General features: G+C 33.5%; 1 protein-coding gene across 5 annotated transcripts in view; it reads right to left on the bottom strand.

Moving 5' to 3' along the window:
- The window catches only part of nrg3a (neuregulin 3a), a 600,542-nt gene that overhangs the window by 12,079 nt on the left and 573,771 nt on the right, over positions 1 to 14,692 (bottom strand). For 4 of the 5 annotated variants that reach the window (XM_073920787.1, XM_073920788.1, XM_073920784.1 and 1 more), the window contains 2 exons: positions 8,378 to 8,496; positions 1,343 to 1,522 (listed from right to left, as the gene is read on the bottom strand). In XM_073920787.1, the coding sequence (XP_073776888.1) occupies positions 1,343 to 1,522; positions 8,378 to 8,496 (299 nt within the window). The remainder of the gene's footprint in view (positions 1 to 1,342; positions 1,523 to 8,377; positions 8,497 to 14,692) is intronic. The other variant, XM_073920786.1, reaches the window with a different exon arrangement.

Here is a 14,692-nt window from a genome sequence, read left to right as displayed (position 1 = left end):
CCAACTGACTCAGCTGAGGCTCGAACCAGCAACTTTCTTGCTGTAAGGTAACAGCACTACCTACTGCGCCCCCGCGTGGCCCTCTTTGACTTAGTATTTTATCAATGAAATTTGTTCGTTTTAGGTATAATTTTATATTTTTTCTTTGTTGTGATGTGTGTTGTGCAGCACAGTGGTCAACCTCTGGTTGTGTTTAATAGTGTTATATAAATAAAATTGACATTGACATTGACAACATTCTACACACCCTGCACTGTGAAAAAAAAAATGCTGGGTTCTCCACACACAAACTCGATTAAGTTACCTTAATTGTTTTTTTTTTTCTTCAAATTTAAGTGGATTAAAAATACAACAATGTTGTCAGCAAAAAAAAAAAAAAAAAAAAAAAAACAACAACAACCCTATCCATCGCATCCAATATCTTACTTTTCATGAGGACCATGCATGAAATGTTCCAGAATGAAAGTGAAAGTGCCAAACTGCAGTTCGACAAATTAATAATTTGGCAAATAATTTGATTACTGATGTCTATGCAAGCACAGTCACTGTCTTTCTCCCCTGCGTCTGTGTGTTTGTTTTGCCTCTGTGAAATCAGAGCATGCCCAAACAGAAACTCCTATTTTTATGCAAAATCTTCCCTCTTTCCCTTCCCCAACACTCCCACCTAAACAGAGCTAGACACACCCACTTTCCTGACTTTTTCCAAACTAGAGGTGTAAAACCACCCTGTTAAGACATGGGGGTTTCGTGGCCCTTTAAAAATTATGTTACTTCAACTAAACAAGCAGCAAAAGTCATTTTTTTAGTGTGTTTGCTCATTTAAAGCTTGCAGTTTGATTACGTTTACTATGATAATAAATATTGTTGGTGGAGGTTATACATTCAGTATCAGGGGAGTGTTAATGCAGGAAACACTGACTTAAGAGGTAAACAAACAATTAAATAAAACTTTAAATAATAAAGAGGATAAAACTGAGATCTAAGATGCAGTAGGTGAAACAGAAGAAATGACAAAGACTAAGTGTAAGAACAGTCTCTGCCTTGGGGGTTTTGTGGCAGAAGCTGTTGTTTAAAACTTCAGATTGGCTCATAAATCAGAGGAGAGAAGGAGCAGACAGAGGACTCCTAAAAGGGGCAGGAAGTCACCTACCAGAACTGACTAGCATGGACACCACCATTACCCAAAAATGCTTTATGCATGCAATTTTCATAGCATTAATGCATCTCATCCCTCAGAGAGTCACAGATTGGAGTTTAATCCACTGGGGCAGGACTGTGAGTGAGCATTAAATAATTAGCGTGAAGTTCATTGACCTGTAGCGAATTAATGTTGTTAACGAACCTTCTCACTGACTCCCTCTCTGAACTGTCTACTTCCTGTAGATGTTGGTAGGCGGGGCCAGAGTCTCTAGATCCACCAATGGCATTCAGGCATCCTCTGGTTATGGGCGGGGTTCTGCGTGAGGCAGGCCGAAGAGCAGAGCGACACCTCTGATCAGGACTATGAGAGAGGGAGCTACTCCTGTGAAACAACATAAAAAATAAAATAAAGATTTTTTTTTAAATATTTATTTTTTTGTTTACTTTTGAGGTAATTTAATACAAATTTTACTAATGCATGTTTACCTTTGTTGATTGTTAATTGCACAACTGCCTAGGCCAGTAGAACATATTAAAATTGAGATAATAATAATAATAATAATAATAATATAAATAATAATAATTTATTTAAATAAATGCATTTGGATAAAAACATATTAAATACATTTTATAACATACAAATTGTGATATTTATTATTACTACTAATACTAACTACAACAGAGATGCCCAAAGTAGGTCCTGTGGGTCAAAGTTGGCCCATTGTAACCTTGGCCTGCCATCCCATCTAATAAGAGAGTAAAAATGATGGAGAGGGTTTGGGCGAATGCCTTTAAAAGAGGTAGTCATTTTTAATTTGACATAACCTTTTTAGTTTGTTTGTTTTATTGCTGAGCTACAAAAAAAACAAAAACAAACAAAAAAATTAAATAAAAAAATGAAATGAATTGTTTTAAATGTTAAATGTTGTAAATTAATCAAAGTTTTTTTTTGATTGTACTGTATATAACAGTATGTTTTGATGTAACTGTATGTAACTACAACTACAACTGATATAAGTAATGTATAATTAAATGTTTATAATAATAATAATAATAATAATAATAATAATAATAATAACAGCAACAACAATAATAAATAAATACATAAATAAATAAATACATTTTACATTTAACATTAAGTTGTTAAAATTTTCAATGAGAGCCTTGACTCTATATATAAATAAATAATGGGACAAAAATTAATGAATGTTCACAAAAAAAAAAAAAAAAAACAGAACAGAACAGAACAAAACAGAACATGTTAAAATAAAGACTCTAACAAAAGTATTTATTGTTTTAACATTAAATTAATTAATGTTAATTTCATAATTTTGTTTAATTAATGTTTAACTCATAATAATAATAATAATAATAATAATAATAATAATAATAATAATAATAATAACAACAACAACAACAACAACAACAACAACAACAACAACAATAATAATAATAATAATAATAATAGTTTAGTTGTTAATGTTAGTATATTAACATTAACAAACATGAATAATACATTTATTATAGTATTTATTTTTCTTTGTTTACATGACTTAATTGAAATAAAGTTGTTCATTGTTAGTTATTGTAACTCACAGTGCATTTACTAATGTTAACAAACATGAATTTTACTGTTAATAATGCACAAGTAAATGTCGAACTATGATTAATATGATTAATATATTGCACAAGAATTATTAATTAATACTTCTTGTTAGTTAATACAATAATTAACATTAACTACTGAAACCTTATTGTAAATTGTGACCAACAAACACATAAATAAAATCCTTAAAATTGTACACGATTCAGAACAAAGCAAAGTAGCTCCACTCAGTCCTATTTCTGCACAGATTTTCAAATCCCAGTCCATCGCATTGTTACCTCAAGTAACATCCTCACTTTCTCTCTGTCTCCATCTGCTGTGCTGACTGTTTTACAAAGCAGTGCATGTTCTAGTAAAAACACTGGGAATAAACAACACTCACAAATGCAGCCTTTCGTCTACACACCTGTAGACTACAGAAAAAAAAAATACCGCTAGACATATTTCCTCTATCATTAAAAAATAGAGCACATTACCAATGACTCACCTTGTTCCCAATTAGATGTTTATGTGATACTGCTAAGGCAAACTACAGGGAGATGTTGTACATACGTTTCCACTGAATGGGGCCACATTAACATAGAGATTAATTGACCTATCAGACTGCTGGCAGTAAGAGGCACATATTTGGCTATTTGGTAAAAAATAGCCTGAAGAGGAATTCATACTCTGTTTTAGATGAGTCTCCAGCAGAGCGATAATTCACTGCATATTTAAATCCTTCCTTACCCTCAGTCAAGAGCAATCAGTTCAATTGTGATAATCGTTTGAAGACATGGACAGCAAAGCATAGACTGTTTGCAAACAAATTACAAAGTCTTCACCACTATATAACCTCATATGTGCTGCTGCTGCTGCTGCTACAAACAAAAACAGAGAGTGGAATCAGGGCTTAACGTTTCGATTGAAGAAAAAGCATGAGGATTAAAGAAGGCTGAAAGGATTTGTGTCTCTGCCAGCAAAAGACCACCCTTCACAAAACCACAGCTCTCCTGAGCCACTATTTAAAACAATAGATCGCTCATATCACAATGCATTTGAGTAAATGAGTGAATTTAGAAAAACCTGGTAATCTATTAAATCCTGAAATGACAAATGACCTCCATTTTAATTGATTTCATCTAAGCTGTGGGGAAAAAAAATTGTTTCTGACCAATTATTCTTCAGCAACCATGCTGGCTATTTTATCTGTTTATTTTTTCAGGGATCACAGTTTTGTAATTATTAAAATTAACCCTCATAGCACATTCAAAGTTATTAATTTTGTTAACAGCCACAAATAAAACCATATTACATCTGATTTACAACTGTTTGTTGAAGCGTTTTAAAAAAAACTGGTTTCAGTGTTCATTTATTTTTAATTCAATTTTTATTTTAATGCTTTTCTAGCTGGTTTCCCTTATCCTGCAGTCTCAAGCCTGTACAGATGATCCAGAACTCTGGAGCTTATCTGGTCTTCAATGAGTCCTTGTAACACCTCTCTTTATCTCATTGCATTGGTTACTGGTTGAAGCTCGAATCAAGTTTAGATCACTGATGCTTGCTTACAGAACAGCTACTGGCACTGCACTCTCTTTCCTCCACCTGCTGTTGAAGGTCTACACCCCTCCGGGAGCCTCCAGTTGGGGTGTGAGCACTGCCTTGTTGTGCCATTACAGAGAGGCTATAAGTCACTTTCGAAAACCTTTTAATTCAATGTTCCACACTGGTGGATTCCTAATTGGATTGCTGATATCTTGGTATCATTCAAACAACAACTAAAAACCCATGTCCAATTCACCTGAAACCTAGTGAATAATACCAAAACTACCTGTAGGAGCACTTTCTCGCTTTCCTACTCTAGCACTAAATTCTTTGAGCACAAAAGAGTTATTTTCAATATCTAGTTCTTCTCGTATGTATTGCCTCTTCTTGTTGAATTACTGAACACCTCCTCAATTGTAAGTCGCTTTGGACAAAAGCATCTGCTAAATGCATTTTTGTCACATATTTATGTGCACTATATATTTAAAAGTTTTGAGGCATCTCTATAAATGCACATGAACTTTAATGACATCTCAATCCTAAAGGGATAATTCATGCAACAATTTTAATTGTGCTAATATTGATCATTAATCGTGATTTATTTGTTTATTTGTCCAAATCCAAATGCACTTCTTCAGTTTTGCAGAAAACAAAATGAAGATATTTCAGTAAAGAAACAAATCTATTCACTGCCATACTTAAACATAAAGATTTATAATGTAGGAGTAAATGGATTTTAAGATCAGTTTGATTTTTATTTTGGGTGAACCATCCCTTTAATTTGTGGGGTTTATAGCACCCTTTGAAGCAATAATAGCTTTAACTCTTTAGGGAGGGCTTTCTACAATGTTTAAGATGATTTGGGGGAATTTTTCACCATTCTTCAAGAAGTCCATTAGTGAGGTCAGCTGTGGCCTATCACTTTGCACTTTGGTCAAATTAGACCTGAATATGTAATGAAGTTACATATCATCAGCTTCTATTGGCGCATTTAAGTTATATCCACATGAAAACCACCATAAAAGTCATTATTAAAAGTTGGAAAGTGTAATTTTTCTTTAAGTGATAAATTTTTTTTTTAATCGAAAGTAGATACATCTACATCTTGAGCTGACAAAAGTGACTTGAATAAACCTGACCCCATTATTACAATATTTCAGCTTATTATGTCAGCATATGCCATGACCTGAACGTAACATATGTGCACCCTCAGAAATAAAGGTATGCAGGTGTCACTGGTGTGGTACCTTTTCAAAAGGTACATATTTTGTACTTAACAGGTAAATATTGGTACCTTAAAAATATATATTAGTGCCTAAAAAATCTAAGAAGAACACATTTGTTCTTATTAGGTACTAATGTGTACCCCTGAGGTATTAATATGGACCTTTTAATATGGAAATGTGTACCTTTTAAAAAGGTACCACCCCAGCCACAGCTCACATACCTTTATTTCTGAGAGTGTACTGACATTAAAAGAATAAATTGATATAATGCAACTAATTTGTTAAATAAATGCATTCATCTTGTACTTGAAAAAGTAAAAAAAAAAAATTGAAGCTTTAATAAATTTATGTATTTGCATATACTGTATAATAACACGGTTTATCCTGCCCGATATTCAACCCTAAAACCTAACCAAATGAATAAATTGAATAATCCTAATTGTATCCCAATTCTTTACTATACACCCAAGCATTAAACCTTCCTATACAAGTAGACATGTCTCCATATAACATATAACCTAATATATTTTTATATATTTAATAACTTTAACCTAAATCAACTTGCCCTTAAATCAAACCACCATACTTAATCTCTCTCTAACCAATATTGTGACCTAAACATAACACACAATCACAAACCACAAAAACAAACCTACAATACTTCAAATATACTTAAATACTTAAAATGCTATGACCAGGTCACTTATAATTGTGACACAATGTATCCAGAGAGAATAATATTTTCACACAATATTTTTTTTTCCAAATCATGAAAAAAATTGTGAGAAGTGCATTCTGTGGATTAAACAATTTGTTATCTTTCATTTCCTACAGAACTAAGAACATCTGCTCAAAGTAAATGAACTTAACTTCTTTTCTTCTATGTATTGATTCATGCCAAGGTAGTGTCAACAGTTACTAAAGAGCATTGGTAAATGTGTTCTCTTCTTTCACACTCCACTAAAAATGCAGTATGCTTTAGACTTTGTTCTGACTTGTAAATGTCCACAGTTACTGTAATGTGTTATTTAATAGTTACTTTAACAAAAACAACAATATGAAAATACTTTGCAATGCATATTAATTCTTATTATCAATGCTTATTACCTTGGCTTGACATGAACTTTTCTGATCACAGCCACTCTGGCTAGTAGATTTCCAACATTAGTCATTCCCTATTATCACTAGCCACAATTTTGTTGTTAGGAAAATATATTTTACATGCATACATTTGACTTTGACATGCTAACATTACTTAATTTAAATTGTGTGTTATGTCAACATGCCTCCTCATTCATTTGACTTTTGTGTGTGTTGTGTATGGGCGTGCTATACAAGCATGAGCAAATGGGTTGAGGTTTCATAGTGTTGCATTGCTATTAGCTTTTATTTTACATGACTTTTCAGGGCTTAAGATTAAGGGTTTACCTAATTGATCTCTGACCACACCAAAAATAAAATAAAAATAATTATTTCTTAGTCACAAATTTTAAATATTGTGTCAAACAAGCAAAATAAAGCTGTATACGGGTACTTTTTATTCAACAAAACCTTTATTTAAAAAATTAAGGAGTTAATCTCCTATTGAAGCAATGTTATTATAACAACAATGATAATTAAACCATATTAACAAAAAAACTGTAAAAAAAAGAAAGCATGTGATAATCAAGGATGAATATCAAGGATACATAAAGGATGATCAAGTGCACACAGTTAACGTTAGGCTCACTAGTAATCTGTTCAAAGAATGTTTAAAGCGGAAGCAACTGCTGCTGCTTACAAAAAGACATTTAAAAAAAAAAAATCTAGAGCTGTTGAAAGCAGCAGGACTGTGGGTCCGCGAGCATAGCTTTTTGTCCAGTCTAATTCAAAGAGAACTAATCGCACTAGTTGCATTTCCAGACGTGGTTCCTCCGTGCAAGAAAACGAGAGCACACACTTTAAACAGTCACATGCAACACATTACCTGTGTGCACAAGTGATCATCATCTCATTTGGTATTCACCTGCCTTCTTTTGCTTGTGCGAACACAATTATTTTTGTCAGTCATTCTGCTTTTTTGATTCTAAGATGACATTTGCACACATATTGACCCATCCTTATTGTCGAACCCTGCTTTTAAGAAAACTACATTTTAAAAAGTATTTGCAGCCGGCTAGAGTGGCTAGTGAGGGCTGTCTTAACTGCCACAACTGAAATCCACCAACATTTGGTGGGCTGGCAGGTGTTAATGTCAAGCCCTGCTTATTACATATTTTATGTATTATATAATTTTTATTTTATGTTTGTTATTATTATTTCAAGCCATTGTAAGAAACATTGGAAGTGGGAAAAATCTAATAATCAACTTTTTAATATTATGATATATGATTTTTTAAAATTGTATTATTAATTTACTGTAGTTATTGGTCAAATAACTGCAATCTTTGGGAGTAAAAAAAAAGAGCTGTCCCAAAACTTGTACAATAGCATATGGAATCTATCAAAAAACAAAACATGAAACTACCATATTTTATTAGACCAGAGAACTGACTATAAAAGGCTGTTTGCAGGTAAATTTCATATCACTGATTTACATATAGTCACATTTGAATTTGTATATCTCAATTTAATGCTTTTCTTGCTATAACAGAAATGCATGTAAATGTATGCCATGGAAATTTCAATTGATATCATATTTCTAATGATTCAGTAAAATTTCTCCCCTCAGTGCTTTTTGCAGACTTTGTATTGTATTACTACAATAAACATTGTCAAAATGTCATGCAATTCTATTAAATAAGACTGAAATTGTGAGACACATAAAAAAGACTTTTCATGAATAGACAGTCTTCGGTGTAATGATTGTCACAGCAATTTTTAAATAATATAATTGTCATACCTAAGCTGTTTTCCTGTCATTGAGCCCTGTGGATTGGTAGAGTCAGCATTACTTGGAGCAAAACTGAGCTCTCGAATGGCACCTCCATGTGGTGGCGTGGACCTTGTGGGTTTATAAAACTGTAAAAGACATGAAAAAGGAAGACAGATGTTAAATATCATACTGTTATCTGTGGGTCCTGTCAAAATTTGATTAAAGCATTTTAATTCCCAATTGGACAACTTATCCAGCATTGCAAGCAGAGCTTAGGCTTCTGTACTCTACACTTCTACACTTTGGATTTGACAAAAATGTGTCCAGGTTCCACTGATGTTCAGATAATCCTACAGACCTCGGTGGAACCAGCAGACAAATCCAATTTAAATTTCACACCTTGAAAGACTTTCCCATAAAAACCCATTTCTGCTTCGGGCAGAATGCACACAATGATCTAAATGTCAGAGAGATACTTAATCTCCTCCACGAGTCCACCTTCACTCCACAGAGTCGAGTGGAATAGAAGCGAGCGATGAGAACCGATGGCTGATGGGAGATCAGAGAAGGGCACTAGAGTCACTCTAATTGGATAATATAGCACTTTCAGAACTATGTAAATCTAAGCAATGTCCCAATGGCTTCCTTTTGTGTGGGAACAATACGTGCAGGGCAGAAAGTACCACATTTCTCCTTTTTCTTTCCTCCATTTACATTTATGCTTTTGGCTGATGCTTTTCCTACAGTAGAGTGACTTACACTGAACTCAAAGTACACATTTTATCAGTTTATGGATTCCTTGGGGATCCAATCCTGTGGTTAGAGCCTGTTTGAGCGACAGATGTGTAGAAACTTCATTGCAAATTACTTACAAATGTGCAGCTTATGCGCATAATTTAGTAACTCATTATTTTCTTTTTTGCAAATGATGACTGGGAGCGTCTTTACATTATGATTTGAATGCATCATGTAACATCCCAGCCTACAGGACTTTATTCATCATGATAAAACAGGAGCTTGGAGGAAATGCCTTGTGTTTCTGAAATATTGACACTGCCTTGACAAAGAAATGACATATGCAGTCAGCTTGACATTTTTTAAAACCCTGAAGTTAGCTGACAATACATATGTGAAATGTAGCCCACACACAACGCCACAGGCAATTTTATCATGTTTGAAGTGAGTTGTGCGTTTAAAAACACTTACATAAACCTTATTCTTTTATTTCTCAACAAAAGTTAGTTGGATATAACTTTAGATTTTGGCATACGGTGGAGATCAAAATGAGAGAACAATTGATAAACAACAACAAAAAAGTCATTTTCATCTCTCTAAAAAAGAATTTTAAAGCTGTCTTTATACTACATTAGCAGATCCGTGTAAAAAAAATAACCAAGGGACTTCAACAAAAACCCTTTATATCATGGATATTGTTGTGATCTAAATAAGAGAACAACAATGTTTGTAAAGGGAATAGAAATTGCAGCTAAAACTTTAGACGGTTTCAGTCACCAAAATTGAGTAGGAAATCTACTTGCCACTGCTTTGAATGACAATTGCTGGCTAATTATCTGATGAATGCAGGGAAGGAACCACATGAATCTGAGCATTCATAACATCATAAACATTTGCATTCAATCATATAATAGGCCGATAAACATCCACTAAACCAGGGCTTCTCGAAATCCGGATCTGTTCTGTTCTGGATCTGGAACACAAAGGTATTCAATCTGGACTTGGCTACATTTCGTTTTGCAAGGCCATGCATAAAGAATTCAAATAGTGGATTTTCTTCATTAATAAATGCACAAATCTCGTAAATTAACGATTAATTTTTATATTTCAGTAAAAAAAAAGAGCCGAAATAAAATCAAAGGCAAAATATTAAAAGTTTTCCTGCAAGCCATTGATATTTACGAGGTTTCACGTGATCGAGCGAACTAATCAAAGTTGAATGGACAGATAAGTATGCTTTTATTTTGCCACAAGCCAAAACAAAGTCATTCTGCTTGATTTGTAGTGAGATACTTGGAGTTGTAAAGAGTGGAAATGTGAAACAGTAGTATCCACACAATACAGACCACAAAACTACAATACCTAAAGTTTTCATTACACATCTTTTGTATTTTTCACCTTTTTTTGGCGAGGGGTCTGGATGCAGACCTAGTGCAGTTGCAAGCTGAGCTGCATGCAATGCTTTTTATCGCCCACACCTAACCTTACCCCTCAAAGTGACATTATTAGCTCCATTTAGTGCATTTATTCTTAGCTTTTGTACTTCAAATGAAATAAAAAAGAACTGAAATTACACCATTTTGAAAAAAAATCTGGCCAAAACAAAGTTCTTTTTGAGTTCGTTTTGACAATTAGAAACAGCTCACCAAAGCAAACTTTTTTGTAAGTTCGGTTTGGTCCTTAACACCTTTGATCTAAAGTATTATTGTTCAGTGATGACTAAGCATTTGTGGGTGTGTTCTGGAACTCCACCTTCTTTGACTTTGATTGTTGTTGACAGCAGATAGTTAATGGGATTACCACTGATTAATCTGTATACTGCGCTTCAGTCTTCACAATGTGCAACTTGTGAAATATGCTTAAAATCTGCTATTTTATTACCGCTAGGTTAATTTACATATGACTAAGCAGTGACTTCAAAATTTAGAAGATTATAGTTTGTTCTTTAACTTTGATTTCCACAGTATTGCTGACATTTAAGCAGTTACATTGTTATTGTTTTACGTTAATTTATAGCCTTCTTTCTTTTCACATTAAACTAATTTGCATATGCATATGACTTAGTGAATTGTGAAAATACATGTGCTATTTAAAATACCTCACTAGAGAGGAAAAGTATGCAAAAGCATTGAAGAGAGAGCAATAGAAAGAGAAGAAATAAAACTGTAGCAGAAAGTGATGACTAATGCAGAGGACAAAAGTATGGAATGCGGTGAGCTAAAATGGTTATGATATATTCTGTAGCCATTGTAAGGTTTGAAAAACCTTTGTTTGTCTTTTCCAAACACAAACATATTCTGGCATAAGTAAGATACGTATATACTGATTTACAAAAGCAATGACTCACTACAGCAAATCTTAAAAATCATTTCCTCAAACAGGTTTGAAAAAGCTGTCTGATTCATTCAAGGATAGAAATGGTAATTTCTGAATTTAAGGTCAACCCTTTATCACATTGGTAACTAGTATTAGAAAAACTAGAAGCCTATCATTACTGAAGCAGTCAATTTCTTTTACCTTAGAGATGCACTTTGACCACACTCAAAAGAACCTGTTCAGGCAATCAAAAATGACTTCATCTGAAGTCTTTTGAAAGCTTGTCTTTGAAGATGCATTTTCCTTCTTTACGAACGCACAGCCACCTACATTTCCAGAAAAAACAAGCTTTTAAAAAAACATGCATGAATGCGCTACTTAGCTGTTAAATTAACCAGGTGAATTCAGCCAAAAATGGCTTAATATTTAGAAAAAACAAAAAACAACTCTAACACATTATAATTGTATATACTGCCATTATATACATGAATATTTAAAAACAACTTCGCATAAGCAGTAAATCTACAGAGGCAAAAAATGGTTTCATCAAAAACTTATTGTCACATTACAATTTGTATTTTTTATTGCTTGGATTGACGTATTTCTTTACCAAAATCGGTCCCAATTTTAAGGATTTTTACCCTTAAAATGACAATTTGTTTAAATTATGTAATTGTAGTTTTTAAACAGTAATACAACTAAAATAACTAGCTAAATAAATAAAAAATCAAGAAAAAACAATGAACAAAGTAACAAACTCTTATGCACATTTAATCCTTTAAATTAAATACTTCAACATAATATTACTTGGACTGATTCGTCATTTAGTGTCTAAAACAAAGATGCCCAAAGTAGGCCTGCCAAAGGCAGGAGAAGCTCAAATTCAGTGTGAAACTCCATTGTGCTATAAATGGGATTGTTTATGTTTTTACTGTAATAAGTTCATTATGAAACGTTTAAAATGAAATTGCATTCGTTTGAAGCAGCATTTTCTAATTATTTTTAAATATTACTGAATAAATTTGTAAATTATACATGGCAAAATTAATATATATGGTTTGTAGGGATGCTCCAATTGAGATTTTTGCAGCTGATACCTCGTTCCGATTGCTTGGTATGGTAATCGGCCGATGCTGAGTACTGATTCTAATGCTTAAAGCTTTATAATGTATTAAGAACATATTCCCTCTAACTATGAACCTTAAGAGAAGATCTCACCTTACCTAAGAGAATAAATGAAGGATGCTGCATATAAAATCTTAAACACGTGTCTTATAACCAGCTAGGTGTGAACACGTCATGGGCAGAAGAAGCTTTACAGAAAATAATTCATTCATTCATTTTACTTCAGCTTGGTCCTTTTTTTTAATCAGGGGTCACGACAGCAAATGATTAACTATGGAAAAGAATATAACACAGATATAGAAATTGGTAAGAAAAATGACAAACAATGCAATTTCGTAACACTGCAAATGATGAAAGAAGAATTTAACATATCTTAATCAAGAAAAAAGTTTGGAGCACATATTTAATGGATAAGATGTTAAAATGCACACCTATACATCTAATACTTCTTAACTAAAAGGTAATAGGCCTATAAACTACTGCATAGTACAAGAAGTATTTTTACTGCTCTATTTATTTAACTTAAGAAATGTAATGCTTCGAACATCACTACATGTGCCTCTCACGATCTGTTGTCTTGCTCATTTACTCTCGTCGCCATGATTTCTGGGTACTTTAACTAATGTTTTGGGGATCACAGAGCCGATATGAATATCTGGGAGAGGTCATAAGGTTGGATGAGATCACTCCACTCACAGCAGCAACACTTGATATGCATTGGCTGCACTTGCATCACTCATGTGAGTTGCACCAATAGACTGTATAAATAAGTTGCACCACTTCATGTGTATATATTTTAGCTGTTCTCATGCATCATTTACCTCCTCACATGTTGTGGCTGCTGCAGGCTATTAATAATATACGGTAGCACATGTGCATCTTCTTCTGTTTGTAAACTAATAAACAAACACCTGTTATCAGTTTATGAGATCGACTAGATTGGCAGGTACGGATCGAGTCATCAAATGTGATTATCGGCCGATACCAATCTTCGGCTGATAAATCGAAACATAACTAATGGTTTGGTATATATTCGGCCAACAGTCCTCAATCAAGTTAGATTTTTGGCCTACTTTGGAAAAACCTAGGGCACCCCTGGTCTAAAAGCAGGAAAATAGTGACTTTTTCTTTACAGGCCAAACCTAAAGCAAATAAAGTGCTAAAATATTACAAATTTTACATTTAAAAAAATGACTAATATTTCCTTTCCAATTGACTAAGCCGCTAAGCCACACCCGAAAACCGCCACACACCAATCGTAGCTTAGCAACTGTAGCTATGCACAGGAGGCCTGTCAAGCTTTTGAGCAAGAGAAACAAGCCAAAGCATTGTACATATGGATTGTGCAAATCTGATACCCGGTATCCTAAAAGTTTGGATGGGATGTTGAAATTTTTTCCCGTTCCAAAACATAAAACCCAAGGGGAGACATGCCAGCATGGATCAAGCTGTGTGAGAGGTGCTAAAAGAGCGTGGTTAAGTTAGTTTTGTTTTCGATATTCCTGACACATTCAGTGATAGACAGCAATAACTCAAACACCTCTTATCGTTAAAAAATTTAAACTGTTTCCTACAAGAATACAAAGCAGGTTATGCTTGTCTTTTTCTTTTTTTTCTTACTTGATATTATGAGCACTGCTTTGTTTAAGCCCTTGCAACAGTAGTCATACTAATAGAAATCATATTTCCACCTGTTTCAAGCTATGAATATTTAAAATTGCATATCAACAGAACAAAACTGAGATGCGATCACAAACTGAGCACTTGCGGTCAATATACTTCACCCGCAGCAGTTTTTAGTCATTTATAACCCTCATGTTCATATCAGAGCTACAATTCACCAATGTCAGTCTTTTAGAGATTTTGTCATTGGTGATGGCGTTATACCAGGTTAGTGTCTGCTTTTATATTTGGTGTCTGATTAATATTTGCTGGTAGGGAAAAACTATTTGTTCACTTCTGCTATTTATACTTTGAATTGCATTTAATTTTTTTTCCACTTAACTGCAAATTAGTATAGACTGTATAAAAATCACACAAACATACTGACAGTTATATCTACTGTAAATTGTTATGGGTCAATGATGCTAATACTTGGCACAAATCCATCAATTTCCCCTTTCTGGCCTTATCTTTCTGCGAATGAATTATATAGAAGCAGTGTTC

This window comes from Danio rerio, chromosome 13, assembly GCF_049306965.1.
Source record: "Danio rerio strain Tuebingen ecotype United States chromosome 13, GRCz12tu, whole genome shotgun sequence".
NCBI classification, from domain to species: Eukaryota; Metazoa; Chordata; class Actinopteri; order Cypriniformes; family Danionidae; genus Danio; species Danio rerio.
Note: the sequence above shows the minus strand (reverse complement) of the source record. Positions and strands in the feature narration are given on the sequence as shown.